Here is a 16,824-nt window from a genome sequence, read left to right as displayed (position 1 = left end):
TGGCTTCAGTCTTACCTAAAGAATAGGGCTTTCTTCATGTCAATATCTAACGATTTATCGGAACTAACAAAAATCACAGCCGGGGAGCCCCAGAGTGCCATCCTCATACTTAATATATGCATATTTCTAGTAACACAGAATATAACAAGTAGTAGAAACCATTTAGTTCTGTCACCACCATAGGTTGTGTGTGATTTCTGTAACACCTTCTCATCACAGCTCTGATGCAATTCAGGTTTTTTTGTATCTTTTAATTTCAAATAACATTTAAATTTCATTTCAAATACACCTTGTACAGACCAAGGCATTATTTTAAATGGATCCCTGTTTGTGTGCAGAAATCTTTCTGAAACTAATTACAACATATCTCAAAAATCTGCTATACTTCAGGAATGTTTTTGATTTTTTCTTTCTTTCTCGAAGCAGTTCTGTGACTGAGATGTGAGATTAAAAGCTGAGTGTTATTAATGGGGAATTATTTAATGATATTGTTAGGTAAGGCATTTGCTTCTCAGTGCTGCTTTTATTCCTCACAGCATGAACTCAGAATGTTTCCAGCTGTAAGACAATCAAGGACATCTATTAAAGTCTTGAAGTGCAAATATGTAAAAGCACTGTGAAGACAAAAACAAAAAAACTTTTTGCATTTTTAAGAATTTAAAGGTCAAAGGCATTAAAGTACATCGTGTATGCCAAGTTTGGTTTTAAGAAGAGCAAAAATCTTTTTCGCTGTTTGTGGCTTAAAGTGATTTTAATGTGATATCAACAAAATTGCAGAAATGACTAATATTTGGTGGCTTTATGAAGCATATTTACTCTCAGATTGGTTCCTTTGCAAACAGCAGCCAATAGCATGAAGGTAGCATTGTGCCCAGGTATTCAAGTTTCCAAAGCTGTATTTTTTGTTGAATTTTTATGGTGTACAAAACAATCCACAAATAAGTGAGTCCATAACTCAATCATATGTCCTTTTACAATCATAAAAGGACATATAGCTGCAAACATACTTATGTTCAGTTTCCTGACGACTAACACCCGCTGTATATAAATGGCTTATTCAAAGGTAGCAAAATACAGTCATTCAAGTTTTAAAGTTATTCTATACCAGTAAACAAATCTCGTTCTTATAAATATTTTAAAGCATTCATTAAGTCCTAGACACTCGATCTTTATCTTTCACCAAATGGAGGTATTTTACTTTATACTTCACATAAACGGAGAAAGAAAGGAGGACACATTTCTTGTTTTGAAGCATGGGGCTGTGACTGATTAGCTGTGTAATACTTGGAGATGAGAAAAACACAAGTGTATACTCAGTCATTGTTCATGGTTGCACAAACACTAGCATGCAAAGACACACATTCTTATATAAGAACATGTGGCACAGCTTGGGGCCCCACTAATGACTAGAGTGAGGTGCAGGGAATGCCATCATCATTTGATACAATCCAGCGAAACAACCCCAAACTGCAGTGCTGCATTTTGGAGATAGGGAGTGAGTCGGGAGCCGCTGACAACTTGTTTTCATACTGAGTCTTTGTGAGCTGGCTCAAGTCTGTTCCACCCTGCAATGATTGAATAATCAGCTTTGTTCGTCCATATGTTTCAAAAGGCAATTTGTGACCATTTTGTCCTTGGTGTGCCTGGAATTGCTCCCAAAAAGTTAGGCAACGTGTTTATTCTACTCTGCTGTTTGAATGTTGTTTTTTTGTTGTTGTTGTGTATGTTGTTTTTTTTTTGTTTTGTTTTTTTGTTTTTTACAGAAGAACTACAAAGAAAGAATTTGCAAAGTGGGGAACAGGAGTAGAATGAGTTCATCAGACAGCTAGAGTTACTCCATTATTTATTGTTGGCTATGAAAAGCGTCTAAATGTCAATTGCTCTGTAGAGAGATCCTTTAGAAATCACTGACCAGTCAGTCTCATGTGTTACAAGTTGGATCTTGCTTTTAAAATGTCAAAACAGAGGTCATTGATTCCATAAACAGTCTTCACTGAAATATTGAAAAAGATGTGCAGAACAAAGACGTCAGTAGATTTTTGTTTTTGACTCCATTCCTCTGTGCATCACCTACGCCCACATGTGGAATTCAAGTTTCTGTTGTGAATGATTCACAAGTATCTCTGACATTTGAAATACTCGGTGTGACAAATTTGGCTCAGTTGAAAGGTATCTAATGTCTCCTGAGTGCACAAGAATATAGTGGGACAAGGTCAGCACAACTTCCGTTTTAATTCATTGGATGTTACTTAGTTGTATTTTATTTATTTTTTTACAAAATTGTCGAACCACCTAACAAAGCAAACGTATTATGTACAGACTTTATTAAATTGTTAGTAGGTATATTTTCTTATGTACATCTTCTACATTTACAGTGAAGTCAGTCCCGTAAATGTAGTCATTTTTAAGAAACATTTAAGTGAAATTTCAATACTTACTGAGTTTGAACAGAGCTGCTCATGCCACAAATAATCCTAACAGATTAAATTGAGCAAGGCAGTCTGCAGTTGATTTTAATTCAAAAATTTTAAATTTAGCCCCTCTAGAGCACTGGCCGTGCATGAAATTGCCTTTAATGTTCATTATGGATTGAGGAGTTATTTTTCATATTTGATATTTCTGGGTTATGACCTGAAAATTGTACTTTTAAGATAAAGGGGAAAAAAAGACATGGAGCTGTGCTTTTAGAATATATTGAAAAAAAATGAATATGAAAAGAATGATAATCAAACTATCCTTGAGGTGCTTGAGATCCATATTGTTTGATACCTCTTGAAAGAGGGTCAAACAATATGCATGGAAATTTTGCAATTGCTAAATGGGCATTTGACATCCTTATTCCTGTCCCAACAATTTGTCCCTTCAGTTCACCTTTATCCTCCAGTGTTCCATCCAAGGATGACTAATCTGGTTTGCTTTGCTGTGGCAACCAGGCTCTATTTTAAGGAAGAAATGCATAATTGAAGAGATCTGACCTGGAGGCAGAGAGCAGGAGCTGTACAGCATGTTTCATGTGATGTTCTTAAATACTTGGATAATAAAATGGGAGCCAAAAGGAGAGGGAAACACTGAATATTTTTGCCTTTATGTTATTAGTAGATTTAAGAATCTAATTGACGATCTTCTAAATTGTTGTTTTTGTGAGCTGTAAGCTGGCCATGATATGTACAATGAGGAGAACAAGTCTGATTCCTATTTCGATGTCTCCTGATTGATGACTTGTTTGACCTGTATTCAACAACCCAAACACACACAGTTGTTCACACCTATGCAAACAGACACCACAAATCATGCAGAGCAATCAGATTGGAAGCAGGTGGAAGATAATGAGACACTCTGTTCGTCGCCCTTAGAGACAGGCCTAGTGGGTTTTTACCAGGCTGAAAGTTGTAGTGTTTATTTGCTTCAATTCAAAAGACTGTGAATTAACCCAAACCTAAAGGCACAGGTACAGTCACATCCATTTCTTGACATTGATGAAACAGTCTCAATGGTTAAGTGTTTCAGAAAATGTTGCTAAGTATCTCAAGGACTGACTAAAGGTGCTACTGAAATATTGTAGTGTTTTGCTTCTTCATTGGATAAGAGTTTGTCCAGAAGCAGCAGAGCTTGATCATTACATCCTATATATTCAGGTTCACATACTCTAAGCTCCGTAACATAAAATACCATAATTTTTTGCCACTGTTTTAAAGAAAATATTCCACCTTATGCATACAGTTAAATTTATTTCCAAATCCAAAAGAATAGTCTGAAAGGAAAAACCGACCACAGGGCAGCAAATACTGAAGATAATGGTGAATGAATGGGGGTAATTACACATGACACAGGCTTGGGCATTGAATCATAACTAAGCTTTTTGTTCACTAACAACACCCACGGTCACTTTACTGGTCTGTCTGCTGATTCACCTATATTTATCTGCGACACTGGTCTGTCCCTGTCCCCCACCCTTTGATTTGTATTTCTCTTGAAGCAAAGACTGCAATTATTTTAATATACTGAGGTAAAAAGTTTTCTGGAGTAGCGGAACTGTTCTTTATTCTGTTCAGAAACTAAATTTACTATTTTAAATTGTTAGACAGTTATCAATCAAAATAATAGTCAGTCGAGATCACACAACATTAACCTCTCTTTAAATCGGAAAAGCATACTATCAAATTATATTTCTGCTGTGAAAAACAATGTAAAGATGGATTCTAATTTAGTTCTTTGCAGGGTGTTTTTTTGCTCTAAAACCCTTTAAGGTTCTCCCACCCATTTGTCCTGCTTCTACCTTGATTTGTTTTGATTGGTTCATGCTCTTTTTCCTCTTTCTTCAGTAATCTGTTTCCCTTCTCTTGTGGCAGGATTTCCACAGAGCACTCGCCCAAGCTGCAGATCCGAAGTCACAGCTACCTGCGGGCAGTGAGCGAAGTTTCCATCAACAGGAGCCTGGACAGCTTGGACCCAGCAGGGCTGCTGGCGTCGCCTAAATTCCGCTCCCGCAACGAGAGCTACATGAGAGCCATGAGCACCATCAGTCAGGTCAGTGGATATCTGGAGGCCTGTATCTTGTAGCTCATCCGCCATGTCTTGTAAGCTTTTGCAGTGGGAGGAAGTCTTCTCTGTGGTCAATTTAACGCCCCAACAACAATCCTGCAGAGACAGAAAGTAAGAAAAACCCCTGGACTCCTAATTAGTGTGTTTGCTGAGGCTCAGGTGATACATTAGTATTCAAATTGGCTATCTAAAAGAAAAAAAACACCCCCTGGTCTCATACTTCTTCCTTGATTTGCTTTTTCTACTGTCTAAACACATTCTTTGAAACAAAAGTAGCAAATGTGGGTGAATTTGCAGAATCTAAAATAAGGGGTCCATTTTTTTTCTGCATGTTAAATACACTAACAAACATGTTTGTTGTGGTGACCTTATCAGAATCAATTATCAAATATCAAAATATGTTTCCCTATCTTGATTCTCCAGCCTGTTGTGATTTGCCTATCAATTCGTAAATGTCACCTTTCAAAGTTTCTTTTATCCAGTTCTTTGTGGCATGCTGTTATTCGGGGTGTTTTCCTTTCGCAGGTGAGCGAGGTGGAGGTGAACGGGCAGATAGAGGCGGTGTGTGAGTCGGTGTTTAGCGAGATGGAGTCGCAGGCTGTGGATGCCCTGGACCTGCCCATGTCCGGCTGCTTCCGGATGCGGAGCCACAGCTACGTGCGTGCCATAGAGAAGGGCTGCTCACAGGAGGAGGAAGAGGGCGTTGTTGCGCTACGTGAGAGGGGGACGGACTCCCCCCCGCGCACCGCCACTACCGTCCGAACCATTCAAAGCAGCACAGGTTGGGGAAACGTTCGTTTTTCACATGCTGACTCATCTACTTGTGACTCCACCTAACATACATATTCTACATCCCATTATATATTAATCTGGGTGCAGAGGGGGTGCTGTGGTTTCGAAATAATGCAGCTCGAGAATAGAATTAACTGAGGAAGAAAAGAGTAGTCCAATTACAGCAAACGAAGGCATTTGATTACACTTGGTAGCCCTTACAAAAGCCGTGATCAATCTGCAGACCATAGTCACACTCTGCAACCGTCCTCTATATTTCCGTCCACCTGACCCAGTTTCCTTCTTCGATACAATTAGTTGAATCCAGAACTGTTTTTTTCCCACGTAGAGAGCTTATCTAAGCTCCGAAGCTTGTGGACTGTTGGATCTTATTTTAGCCCCCTTTTGTGCCTCGTGGTCTACAGAGCTTAACTTTTCAGTATCTCTATATGCCGGATTGATGCTTAGTAGTCCTGGCATTCAGCACGAGTGCCTTCATGTTTCAGGCTGCAAATCCAAACATCATTCGGGTACATCGCGCGTGTTGAGTCTCTGTCGCCTGATGAGGCCTGGCTTTCCCTTCAGCTCTTATTTAATTATGCCAATTAGACGAGAGCATTTCCCCAGACCAAGCTGACAAGTACACTAGTTGACTAATTAAACACATTCATTGCAAACTGGAACAATGGTGACAACAAGTAAATTTTTGAGTGCGACAAAAGGTTTGTTCGCCAGAGTTTAATTCCTCTTCAATTAACTCCTTTCAGGGTTTCAGAGACAATCTCTGCAGTGTAATTCCTTGTTTTCATCACAGTGTCTTGCATGACCCTCGAACCTTTGTGCATTTCATTATATTATAGTCACAACGCTCAGTGCATTTTATTAGGATTATTATTTATTAGGAGAAATTAACATTTAATTATGAAAAGGAAGGAGAATGAACCATGACGTTAAAATATTTTACAGAAGAAAATCTGAAAAGGTTTGCATGCATGTGCAGACACCTGGGAATTGTTCTTCTGAGGCTGGGGAACTTTGCCCTTTTTTCCAAAATAGCTTGTATATTGTTTACAGCTGCAAAACTTTATTTTACAAGACTTGCCATAGTGTCACCATTAAATTTAGGTTTAGGCTTTGACTGGGCCATTGTAGCACATGATTATGCTTCTTCTAAATCAGTTTAGCCCTGGCTGCATGTGTATTGTCATTGTCCTGTTAATGGGTGAACTTTTGCTCTAGGATTTCCTTGTGTTTAGTTGGCTTCCATTTCCCCATCAACTTAAACAAGTTAAACTTGTCATGAGTCTTCATGACCCTCCTTGCTCTCTAATAAGCTTTAACAAACCCCTGCGGCCTTCGCAGAACAGCTGAATTTAAAGTGAGAACTCTGTTTTCAAACTGCAGTGTGATGTGGAAAAATGTCAGGGAAATGAATACCTTGTGAAAGGCACAAACAGTGCAGGTTAACATTGCAATTAAAGACAATGATTAATTCAGCTGATTGTCCGGTTGTGTGACTGTAGTTATTGAACTATCGAAGACCAAGATGAAGACACAGATGTTTGCAGTTCCTTCCCAGGAGGAAGCAGGAGTTAATGAAAGCCATCTATCAGGGGAGATGCAGTGAGAAACAAAACTCGGTTTTCAACCTGCACAGTTGCTGAACTACAGATATACCACAGAGAATCCCTCTTCTTTTCCTCTCCTTTGCTATTTACTGTCTCTGATAGCCTTCACAGAAATATTTTCTCAATTGTAACACAAAGACAACAACTTTAAATGTCAGCAGAAAAAGCACTCATATCAGTCATAATGGCTACAGAGAAGCGGGCAGTTAAGTGGACATCCATTTTTTTTTGAGCCTCGGTTTGCCACAAGACGAGATTAGTTGGCGGTGTGGTCAGGGCCGATACAGCATTGCTCCTGATTGGTTGTCAGAGTTGTATGTAATTTGTTCTCGACTTCTTCTGACCTTTGAATGAAAATGTGCCTCATAATCAGCTGCAAACAAGCAGACGAGACAGGCAGGTTAGGTTGGTGATGTGGGGAGCAGTTTGCCGTGGTTTTCCTGGAGATAAAGGACTGCTTCACGTTACTGTCATAGTTGCACTACTGCACTGTTCATCACTTCCTGAGATTTTCACCACCTAGTCATCAGTCAGTGAAATTAATTAGCTACAGCTTTTTAGCCTGGCCCAGTGGGAAGGCGCTGACTGGAGAGGGAGAACAACTCGGCATGGCCACATTTTCTCGTTCTCGCTCCATATCGGAACATAGGCTCATGTGAAGAGGTTAACATTATCGAGAGGGTGGCACAACAGCAATTTTCTGCTCATGCAGTGTTAAATACAGGTGTCATGGCGAGTCTCATTCTTAAAGAAACTCCATGCCTTAATTAAGTCTCCTTTTACATCTTTCAAAATTGAGGGTTATTATTTCATTTTCATATCTGTTGTGACCCCTATTAGCATAATGTAATACTGAAAGAGTGGCTGCACAAGAAATATGATTAAATGCCCACTCGTGTCCCTTAATGTTCAGTTTTTCCATTTACATATTTTTGTTCTCAGATAATATTTTTAGATCACTTTCATTGAATAAAATACTAATAGGCTGCATGGACTGCCTTGTACTATCATTGCATAATTAGAATATATTTTTTAATCCAATGCACATACAATAGCCCCCAAACTTATTGCTGTTCTCCCGATCCCTGTTAAAGAATGAATAAATAATTAAAATTATACTGACAAATGTAAAGAAATCCAACCTTTAATTTGAATATATTTATTTAGCTTGACATGTTTAAAAATAATTTTGAAAACACAGTCGAGGTGGCACAATTTTTTGCAACATCTTTAGAGTAATTTGAGCCTGAAGACACTTTTAATTAGAAATCAAGAATTTCCTCTTTCCTTGTGGTCTAAATGTGGTGTGATACATAGATCACTTCCTCCTATGCAGTTCTCAAAATGGGGAAAAAACGATATTACAGACCATTCAAGACCATGTAAGTATAACTTACTCATAGTCATAGCAATAATTCTATATTTTTAAACTAATTGAACCATAAAAAGCTCAAGCCTGGATGAGGAGAAGTATTTATTTTGACACAATGCACAATTAGAAGGTGAAAACCTTGTTGGAGGACACAGGCTCATAAACTCTTCAAAATACCAGGACATTTTAAATGGAAAAACTGGTGATGTTGTAACAGGTCATGACTGGGACTCTCAGCAGGATGACAGGTTAGACCCAACTTTTTCATTCAACCTCCTAAAGCCACCAGATTTTTATACGTCTTTATCAGGAATGTCAGTATTTATGGAGAGTAAGTACATCCAGAAATTAATTTTACCAACAGGACAAAACAATTTTGCATTTGAAACCACATCCTGCATTCGTTTATGCTCTTGCATATTGTTGTGGACAGCATTTGCATTGAACTATACATTTCTCTAGTCATTGCACTAGTCATTTCTCACAAAGCGAAATCCTTTAACAGCTTTTTCACAGTTATTTATTGCCATTGTTCTACAATACAGAAGAAGCGCAAAAGCAGGCATTCGTGCACATACACACATGCGCGCATGCAAAAATTATGGTGGATTTCACAGGAAATCGACTGGGGGCCCCAAAGTGAGAAGTGAAGATGTTGTTGTAGTAAATATTGCACGATGTTTCAGAAGGCTGTTCTCAAGCACTGGTTCCAGAAAAACAACCCACACTTATGGCTCCTGCTCTCGTTTGTCCCAGTGGCAAACAGCCAAAATATCACACCAAGCACACACTCGCACTCTGGAAGCTGTGAGAATCCCATCAGCTTCCTTTCCGTTTCGCCGGTGTGCTTCTCCTGCCCATTATTATTGATGATCTTTTAAACCAAAGGAGGAGAACGGAACCTTTGATCTCCTCTCTTTGAACGTCAAGTGGCTTCCTCTCTCTCTCTATCCCTCTCTGTCTTTGCCTGTCTGCCCACTCAAACTGGCACACCGCATCACACTCGAGGTACCCTCGCAATCACTCACGTGTTTGCTAACTGCAGCCCCCGACAGACACGTTTGGCTGAGACATCAGCTGCATCGGATCGGTTTAACAGAATCTGCGGCAGATCCTCTTTGTAAAGCTTGGGAAAATCCGTAGTAATCAGTTAACGTGAGGATTTCGCCGCCACTAAGCTGTGGCTCCTCCACCTCGCTTCGTCTTCAGTTAACATATTAATCACCTTTTCACCCTGCTACGTCTCGCACCTCCTTCGCCTCTGTTACAACTGCCACATTCCCTTCCTTTTCTCTATAGTAAAAGGTTTGAGCTAGAGAGCTTTCAATTACAAACGTGTCACACTGATTTTAATGGAAACTTGTCATAATTTACTGTTTCTTTCTCTGGCCTGCCTTTGATAGTCCAATCACATTTTTTATGCATTTTTTTTCTATAGAAGTGGTAATAGATTGACTAAAATGCTAGGCTTTTCCCCCCACCTAGACTCTATAAAACGATCCAGGTCGGTGTTTAATGGCTGTGAATTTTCTTCAGCTCCAAAGAGAGGCGTTGTACTGAATAAAGCACTCCCTAAGGGGTTCGGCATTTGAGGAATACTAGCAGTTTAAATTGCTGAGTGCCTTTTCAGACACTCAGTGGAATATCACCTCTTCATTTAGTTTTTAACTCTCAGGTGGAGATGTGCTTTTATCTGCCTACATTGCTATGCTGGATTTGGAGCAGCTAAACAAAGGTAGATAAAGCTGTTTGCAAGGAAAAAAAAAAGATGCATCAAATTTTTGAGCATTAGAATGGGACATTTGGAAGATAAAAACACAAGAAATCATTTCAGTTATAAAAAGATCCATCTTATTTATACTTTTTAAAAATATATTTTTCCTAATTTTACAGGCTAAATGCTTAAAGAAAAAAGACAAAACAGCTGACTTGTTATTTTACAGAACAAACAGACACTCAAATTTATTTATTTTCTATTATTCCACATTTATTTTTAATATTTGCAATTCCTGTATTCAGAGCCAGCTGCATTTAGCTCCTGGTGAAAGTGCATATAAAGTCTTTAAAATATATTCTTCTTCAGAAAAAGAAATTGCGTACATTTTCTCCACTGAATTAATGTATTCAAATTAATAAAGATTAGATTTTATGCCAATAAGCATGAAAGACACATAATTTACCACTTAAATAAAAAACTAAATGCAGTGAGTTCAGACTGCATTACTCACCTCATAAGCATGGCCTTAGTAAGTCCCTTCTTGAACACAGTGCTCTTGAGTGTTTGCCGCTCTATTTTACAGTGGAGTACTACAAGCTCAAAGTGAAGACCTGTACAACACTGCCCCCAGGGGCTCAGTTTAACACAGCACTCCACCTCTGCCCCTTCTTCTACAGTAGCTGGGTGAGTGGGTGGATGGAGAAACTACCAGACAGCTTGACCCAATTAAGAACAATCCTTGCCATCGCCGGCTCCTTTCAGTAGGTCCTGATCTGAGAATAGAGCCCGGGAGAATAAATATCATCGGATTTCCCACACCGCTAAATATAGGCAGTAGGGATGCAGAGTGCCACTGTCTGACCAGATCAAGATCAAGCCGACCACTCGAGCAGCACGGGCCCACGCAAACATCCAGGAGCAGGGCCAGAAGTTGTTTGTCATGTGCCGGGGTGACTCAATTTTGGTAAAAGCAAAAGAAAAGACCACTCTAAGGTGTTTTTTGTCTTTTTTTATATTTGTTGTAAAGGTTCCCTTCCAAGATGGGCTGGGTGAGGGAATTCAGGTGAAGAATCAGTGTTGTAACTACTGGTTTAATAAAAATTTGTGGTGGAACTTGGCTGCAATTAATTGGTTTTTAATCAAAAACTATAACATAATAATCAAACAGTTTAAATTCAAATACCCTTTTTGCTGCGTAATTATTTAATAAATTGACATAGGAGACTGTTATGACAGGTTATGACTTTGTAATTACTTGGTAAGAGAAAAATGTTTTCTAGTGCAAGAACGAAATGAATTGATAACTAATTTGTGACACAAGCTAATATTGGACTTCTAAACAAAATACACAAATTATTACAAAAATGTACTTTGTCATATTCTTAAATCTGGGTGAATGATATCACTTACATACAGTACAGACCAAAAGTTTGGACACAACTGTGTGTCCAAACTTTTGTTTGGACACACTTTCTCATTGAATTCAATGAGAAAGTGTGTCCAAACTTTTGGTCTGTATTGAGTACAGACCAAAAGTTTGGTCCAACTTTTGTCCAAACTTTTGGTCTGTATTGAGTACAGACCAAAAGTTTGGACACACAGTTGTGTCCAAACTTTTGGTCTGTACTGTACATAGACATTTGAGAAGTCAGGAGGCTCTGCGGGGGGAGGTTAGGATGATGACGGTAAACGAGACTGTCCCACCCTGGATAAGTTCGTGTCGGATATGTTAGGTTGGAGAGGGGTGTAGGGGTTTCCACTGACACAAGATCCACTTGTGTCAGAGAGAAAAGTAGGACAGTAGGACGCTGTCTTGTGTGAGCTAAACTGAGATCTAGAGACTTTTCATGGAGATATTTCAGTGTTTGTACAACACGCTCCACAGCATGTGGGACTTCTGGATCCGACTCTGTAAGTAAAGCTCTAGTGCTGTTTGTTTCTGAGGACGGCATCAAGACCGGGAATTGAAAAGAGAAGCATTCACAGGAAGCAAGGATGGTCATTTCAGAATAAGAGCATGATTTAATCGAATAATTTAAAAAAAAAAAAAGTTAAGTATGTCCAAAATCCATTGAAAATTGTGAAATCTTAATTCTACTTGTTAAAGAAAACTATTTAACGGCCACATTGGTGGCACAAGTTGAACTTACGTTTGTCCAAACGGTACTGAGATATACTTTTAAAATTGGGTTCATGATTTCTAATTACCTCACATGTTTTGAGGTATAGACACCAACACCCTTCTCATTCTCATGGTTTCTGATTAGTCATCCTTCATTTCAAAATGTATTTGTCTTTACAAAGCAATTAATTTAGAGGTCACTAAATTAAGTGCTATTTGAGAACAGTGTAATTTATTTTGTTATGTTTCTAAAGATATTTTTAACGCAAAGTTTCAGTCTAGTAGTTTAATAAAGACGGTTATCTTACCCTATAGACACACAGTGTGCCTTTTCAAAAAAATATTCATACCCCTAATCATCTCTGCATTTTCTCACATTACAGTCCCAAACCTAATTGTGTTTTTTAATTTTTTTATGTAATAGACCAGTACAAACTAGCATTTAATTGTAAAGTGGAGTGTACATATATCTCTTAAATTGTGGTGTGCGTATTTAGTATTTCAAAATATGCTTTTTTTCACCGTGCATGAATACGCAAGGGCAACATTTCCACTTTAGATCACTAAATACTGTTTCTATGTGGATGTGGGGGGAAAAAAATGTTAAAAATCTTCCCATGTGGACAAGACCTTAAGTCTGTCTAGCAGACCATTAATAAGAGATGCAAGCAAGATATGTAACTGGTGGAGCTGCTGAGATCCACCTCCCAGGTGGGAGAATCTATAGATATAAATATCTTGCTCTATGTAGATGTGGTCTTTATAGAGGAATGACAGTGGAAAAAAAACATTGTAAGAAAGACTTCTCATTTATTGTAATGCATGGCATCCAGAAAAAACATGCAGAAAAAAGACTGGTCAGATGAGAGCAAAATAAGACTTTTTGGCCAACATGAAAATTGTTATGTGTGATGGAAAACTAACAACCTGAATACACCGTCTATGAGGTGACACGTGGTGGTGGTAGCATTGTTCTGTGGAGATATTATACCACAGCACTGACAGGAAAGCTGGTCAGAGTTGATCTGAAGGTAGCTGTAGGAAAATCTTGAATAAAATGCTTGTTGAAAGCTGCTGCAAAAGACTTGAGTCTGGGGTGGAGGTTCACCTTCCAGCACGACTACAGTAAACACACAACCAGAGCTTCAGTGGAATGGCTGAGGTCAAAGCAAGTCCATTTGTTTGAATGGGTTATTCAAAGTCCAGACTTAAATTCAATGAAGAATCTGTAGCAGGACTAAAAATTGATGCATTGATCGTTTTTCTTCCAATGGACTAGTTTAGTTTGCATTTTGTGAACACATAAAATCTATTAAAAAATACACAGAGGTTTCTGTTGTTGGATAAAATGTTCAAGTGGTATAAATACATTTGAAAGACACTGTAAGTGGACTGTGGTTTACAGCAATGAGGCCTTTATAAGCTTTCAGGATCTTTCCATTCTCTTTTCCCTCCAAAATGGACTCCGTATGAGCATGTGGCCACGTCAGAGCATGTGGTCGCTGGGAGCAACAAGCTCCCAGCGACCACTGTTGGAAGCTTCCAGCTCTGGATTTATTTTGGGACGTATTTCAGACATGGGGCGGGCTGACAGGTGATGGAGGAAGGCATGGTGATACTGTATCACAACATGAGCCTCTGCATGGTCTGGATATTTAGGTCACACTAAAGTCCCTTCTGGAATTTGGCTTCACTGGGGTTCATCTCAGAGTTCTGTGCTGCTTAGAGAAGAAAGATGCTGCACCCTAAATGCTTTCAGGGGGAAAAGATAAGTGGTGCCACTTACCGGTCCAAGGCCTGCAAGGGTCGATAGGGAACCTCTGACACCCTACTGCCTGACAGATGAGCAGTCTGTGGCCCCATGTTTCTGTTCAAGCATCTGCGTTTAAATGAGTCAGGGAGACGCTTGCCAAGCTGAGCTGCTTGCTTGCTCACCTACCATCTTTCAGAAGTCTATTTTAAGAAGAGGTTGAAAAACCCAGCTGAGCACAACATGTCATGGATACACACAAACACGTATTCAGCACTTGGGCATGTTCATCCAACTAGGCCATGGTCATGAGGGATTATACTACTATTGTGTCAATAGGAACCTTATGAGTTTAAGAAGACAGAGTTGTTGCCCTGTAGATACATAGAAAATTAAAAAAATTTTAAAAATGTAATTTAATTTACAAAATTAATTTGTAAATACCGGCAACAATGCTAGGATTTATTTATTTTTGTTGTACTATTATTAAATTATTCTATATACTGTTATCATTTTACTCAGGGAAACTGATAGTTTGCATCTGTCTTAAAGTAAAAGGAGTTACAGCTTCTGATCATCACCCTAAAGCTTCAACTTAAGCATATTTTTAGACTTAATGTTTAAACTTATGGTGCTGGACAATGTTTTTAGATCTCAGCCCTGTTGAGTCACTTTTCAGTGACTGAACCTCAGACAGGAAAACCCCAAAATAAACTGCAACTAAAGGCCATTGTGGTAAAAGCAATGCATAACAAAACATAAAAACTCAGCATCTGGTCATGACCAGGCAGTCAGCATTCAAACATAGTATTTCATTTTCAATCTTTCTTTTTTGTCCAGATACATTTGAGCTTCTGAAATGAAGGAAATGTATATAGCAATGGTCCTAATTTCTAACATTTGCACATCACTATTTGGTTTGATGTCCAAAGCCAAACCTTGTCATTGTCCAAATATTTATGGACCCGACTGTAATGGCTTATAAAATGCTCAGAGCAGGAAAAAAGGCAGAGACTCTGAGCTTTTGAGGATGCCAAAAAACAGTATTAAAAATCTGTTGCATTTTAAAATCTCTTTAGTTGAGTCAGATTTCTTAAACACGTTTGCTGTTGAATTTAATACGTATCAGTTTGTCACCACTAGAGGGAGCTGCATTCCTAACTATTTGTGTTGCATCCCTGCAAGAGACATCAGTATATGGAGAAATACATAACTTTTCTTTTTTTTTTTCTGCAAGCACTCTCAGGTATCATCTTCTAGGCCCGGATTCTGTATCGACATAATTATAGTGTGTTTACATAAGAGATGGATTCTGAGATACAGCATGAGGATTGTTGGATATTAAAGCCCTGAGTCATGACTGACATTCATGCTTCACTTGATGTATATGTGCCTCCAAGTCATGAAGATTAAGCCGCTTTTTGTGAGGATGTTGTATTTTGAGCTCTGTCAGCCTCCCGTGCTCCTTGGTTACACACAAACACACTTTTAGGTTTCTTTGTTTCCTCCTCTGCTCTTTAATTACAGGGCCAGTCAAAGCTCAGATTTAACTGTGTGTGTCTTTGCATGCAAACTACAGGTGCGTGTGAGCAGATCAAAGTCTCCATCTTCTAAGAGGGAATTTATATTCAAAGAGGAATATAAATTAAACACCACTCTCTCTCTCTCTGTCTGTCATCCATTTCTCGGATTCTCTCTCCTCTGGTCTCCTTTACACACCTGCATATAATGCTGTCATTCCCAATGCTTTGAAGGAGAAAGTAGGTGTGTTTGACAGGAAACAAGGGCCGAGTCGAGGCATGTGGGGACGCACTGTGCTCATGCACTGCTTGCATGTGAAATAAAATAGAAAGAGAGAGAAAAAAGATAAAGACTGCCCGTCTCAGTCGTGGCTGGCAGCTGTACTCGCTTTGGAGCATGTGTGTGTTGGAGGGTGTGTGCGCACATGGGATGTGTCAAAGTGTTTGTGTGTGGCTTCTTGGTTCGCAGCTGCGGGATCAAGCCCGAACTGGGAGCTGGATGTGGGTAAACTGTGATTTGGCTATCTCTTTTCCTGGAGGAGATAAATCCTTACCATGCTGGTGTGTCAGCCACTCGGTAATTACTTCGTCCTGTCACGGCTGTCTGAGAATGCGAGCCAGTGGGAACTTGCACTGTCGCTATTTCACTGACACAAAGAAGAAAACAAAAAAGTAAAAAAGCACTCAGCGTTTCTTTCAAACAGCTCATTGTCAACATATAATGTTAACTGCTATATAAATAGAGCCAAATGATATGTGTGAATGTTTTTTTTCTTTTACTTTTACATCTGACGTCTTGTGTAGGTGTTGAGATAAACTGTTCTTTTATATTTGTCAGTGCCTGTCAAATGATTCTATTCAAATTAAGGGTCTTATTCTGCAGGTTTAGAAGTCAATAAACTTTGGAAGTGACAGATAATTAAGTGCTTAACTTAATGCTACCTTCCTTTTTTTACTGCAACTGACAAAGTCAGTGCTTGTCTGAGACATTAATTTTTGTCTCCAGCCAGGAATAGAAAATAGAAAAGAAAAAAAAAGTAGAATCTATTTCTCTGTCATCTTAAGTGATGTTGTCTTCTGTGTGTCCTCAATGAGAGTCTGGAGAAAAGAGCCACAGAATAACAGGCTAAAAGATGTGGAGACAGAACCAAGAAGCAAGCCCAACTGGCATAAAATAACTTTTTTTAAATATGAATATTTTTATTCATTGTGACTATTTAATTGTTCACCATCTGATCTTTAAAGTTCCAACAATCTTAATTATGCTTTCACTGTTTTCTGGCATGGGAATCTATCAAAAGGAGGCCTTCCTCCTTTTGAATTTCCTTTTATTGTATCTCTCTCTCATCTAAACTTAGATTTCAGTCATACTTAGAAATTCCAGATAGCCATAAGACCATTG

At 38.8% G+C, this 16,824-nt stretch overlaps 1 protein-coding gene across 4 annotated transcripts in view; it reads left to right on the top strand.

The window, feature by feature from the left end:
- Window positions 1–16,824, top strand: part of dlgap1b (discs, large (Drosophila) homolog-associated protein 1b) — a 100,686-nt gene that overhangs the window by 59,048 nt on the left and 24,814 nt on the right. For all 4 annotated transcript variants that reach the window (XM_032550845.1, XM_032550842.1, XM_032550844.1 and 1 more), the window contains exons 5-6: window positions 4,350–4,527; window positions 5,068–5,323. In XM_032550845.1, the coding sequence (XP_032406736.1) occupies window positions 4,350–4,527; window positions 5,068–5,323 (434 nt within the window). The remainder of the gene's footprint in view (window positions 1–4,349; window positions 4,528–5,067; window positions 5,324–16,824) is intronic.

This window comes from Xiphophorus hellerii, chromosome 21 (assembly GCF_003331165.1).
Source record: "Xiphophorus hellerii strain 12219 chromosome 21, Xiphophorus_hellerii-4.1, whole genome shotgun sequence".
In the NCBI taxonomy this organism is placed as follows: Eukaryota; Metazoa; Chordata; class Actinopteri; order Cyprinodontiformes; family Poeciliidae; genus Xiphophorus; species Xiphophorus hellerii.
Note: the sequence above shows the minus strand (reverse complement) of the source record. Positions and strands in the feature narration are given on the sequence as shown.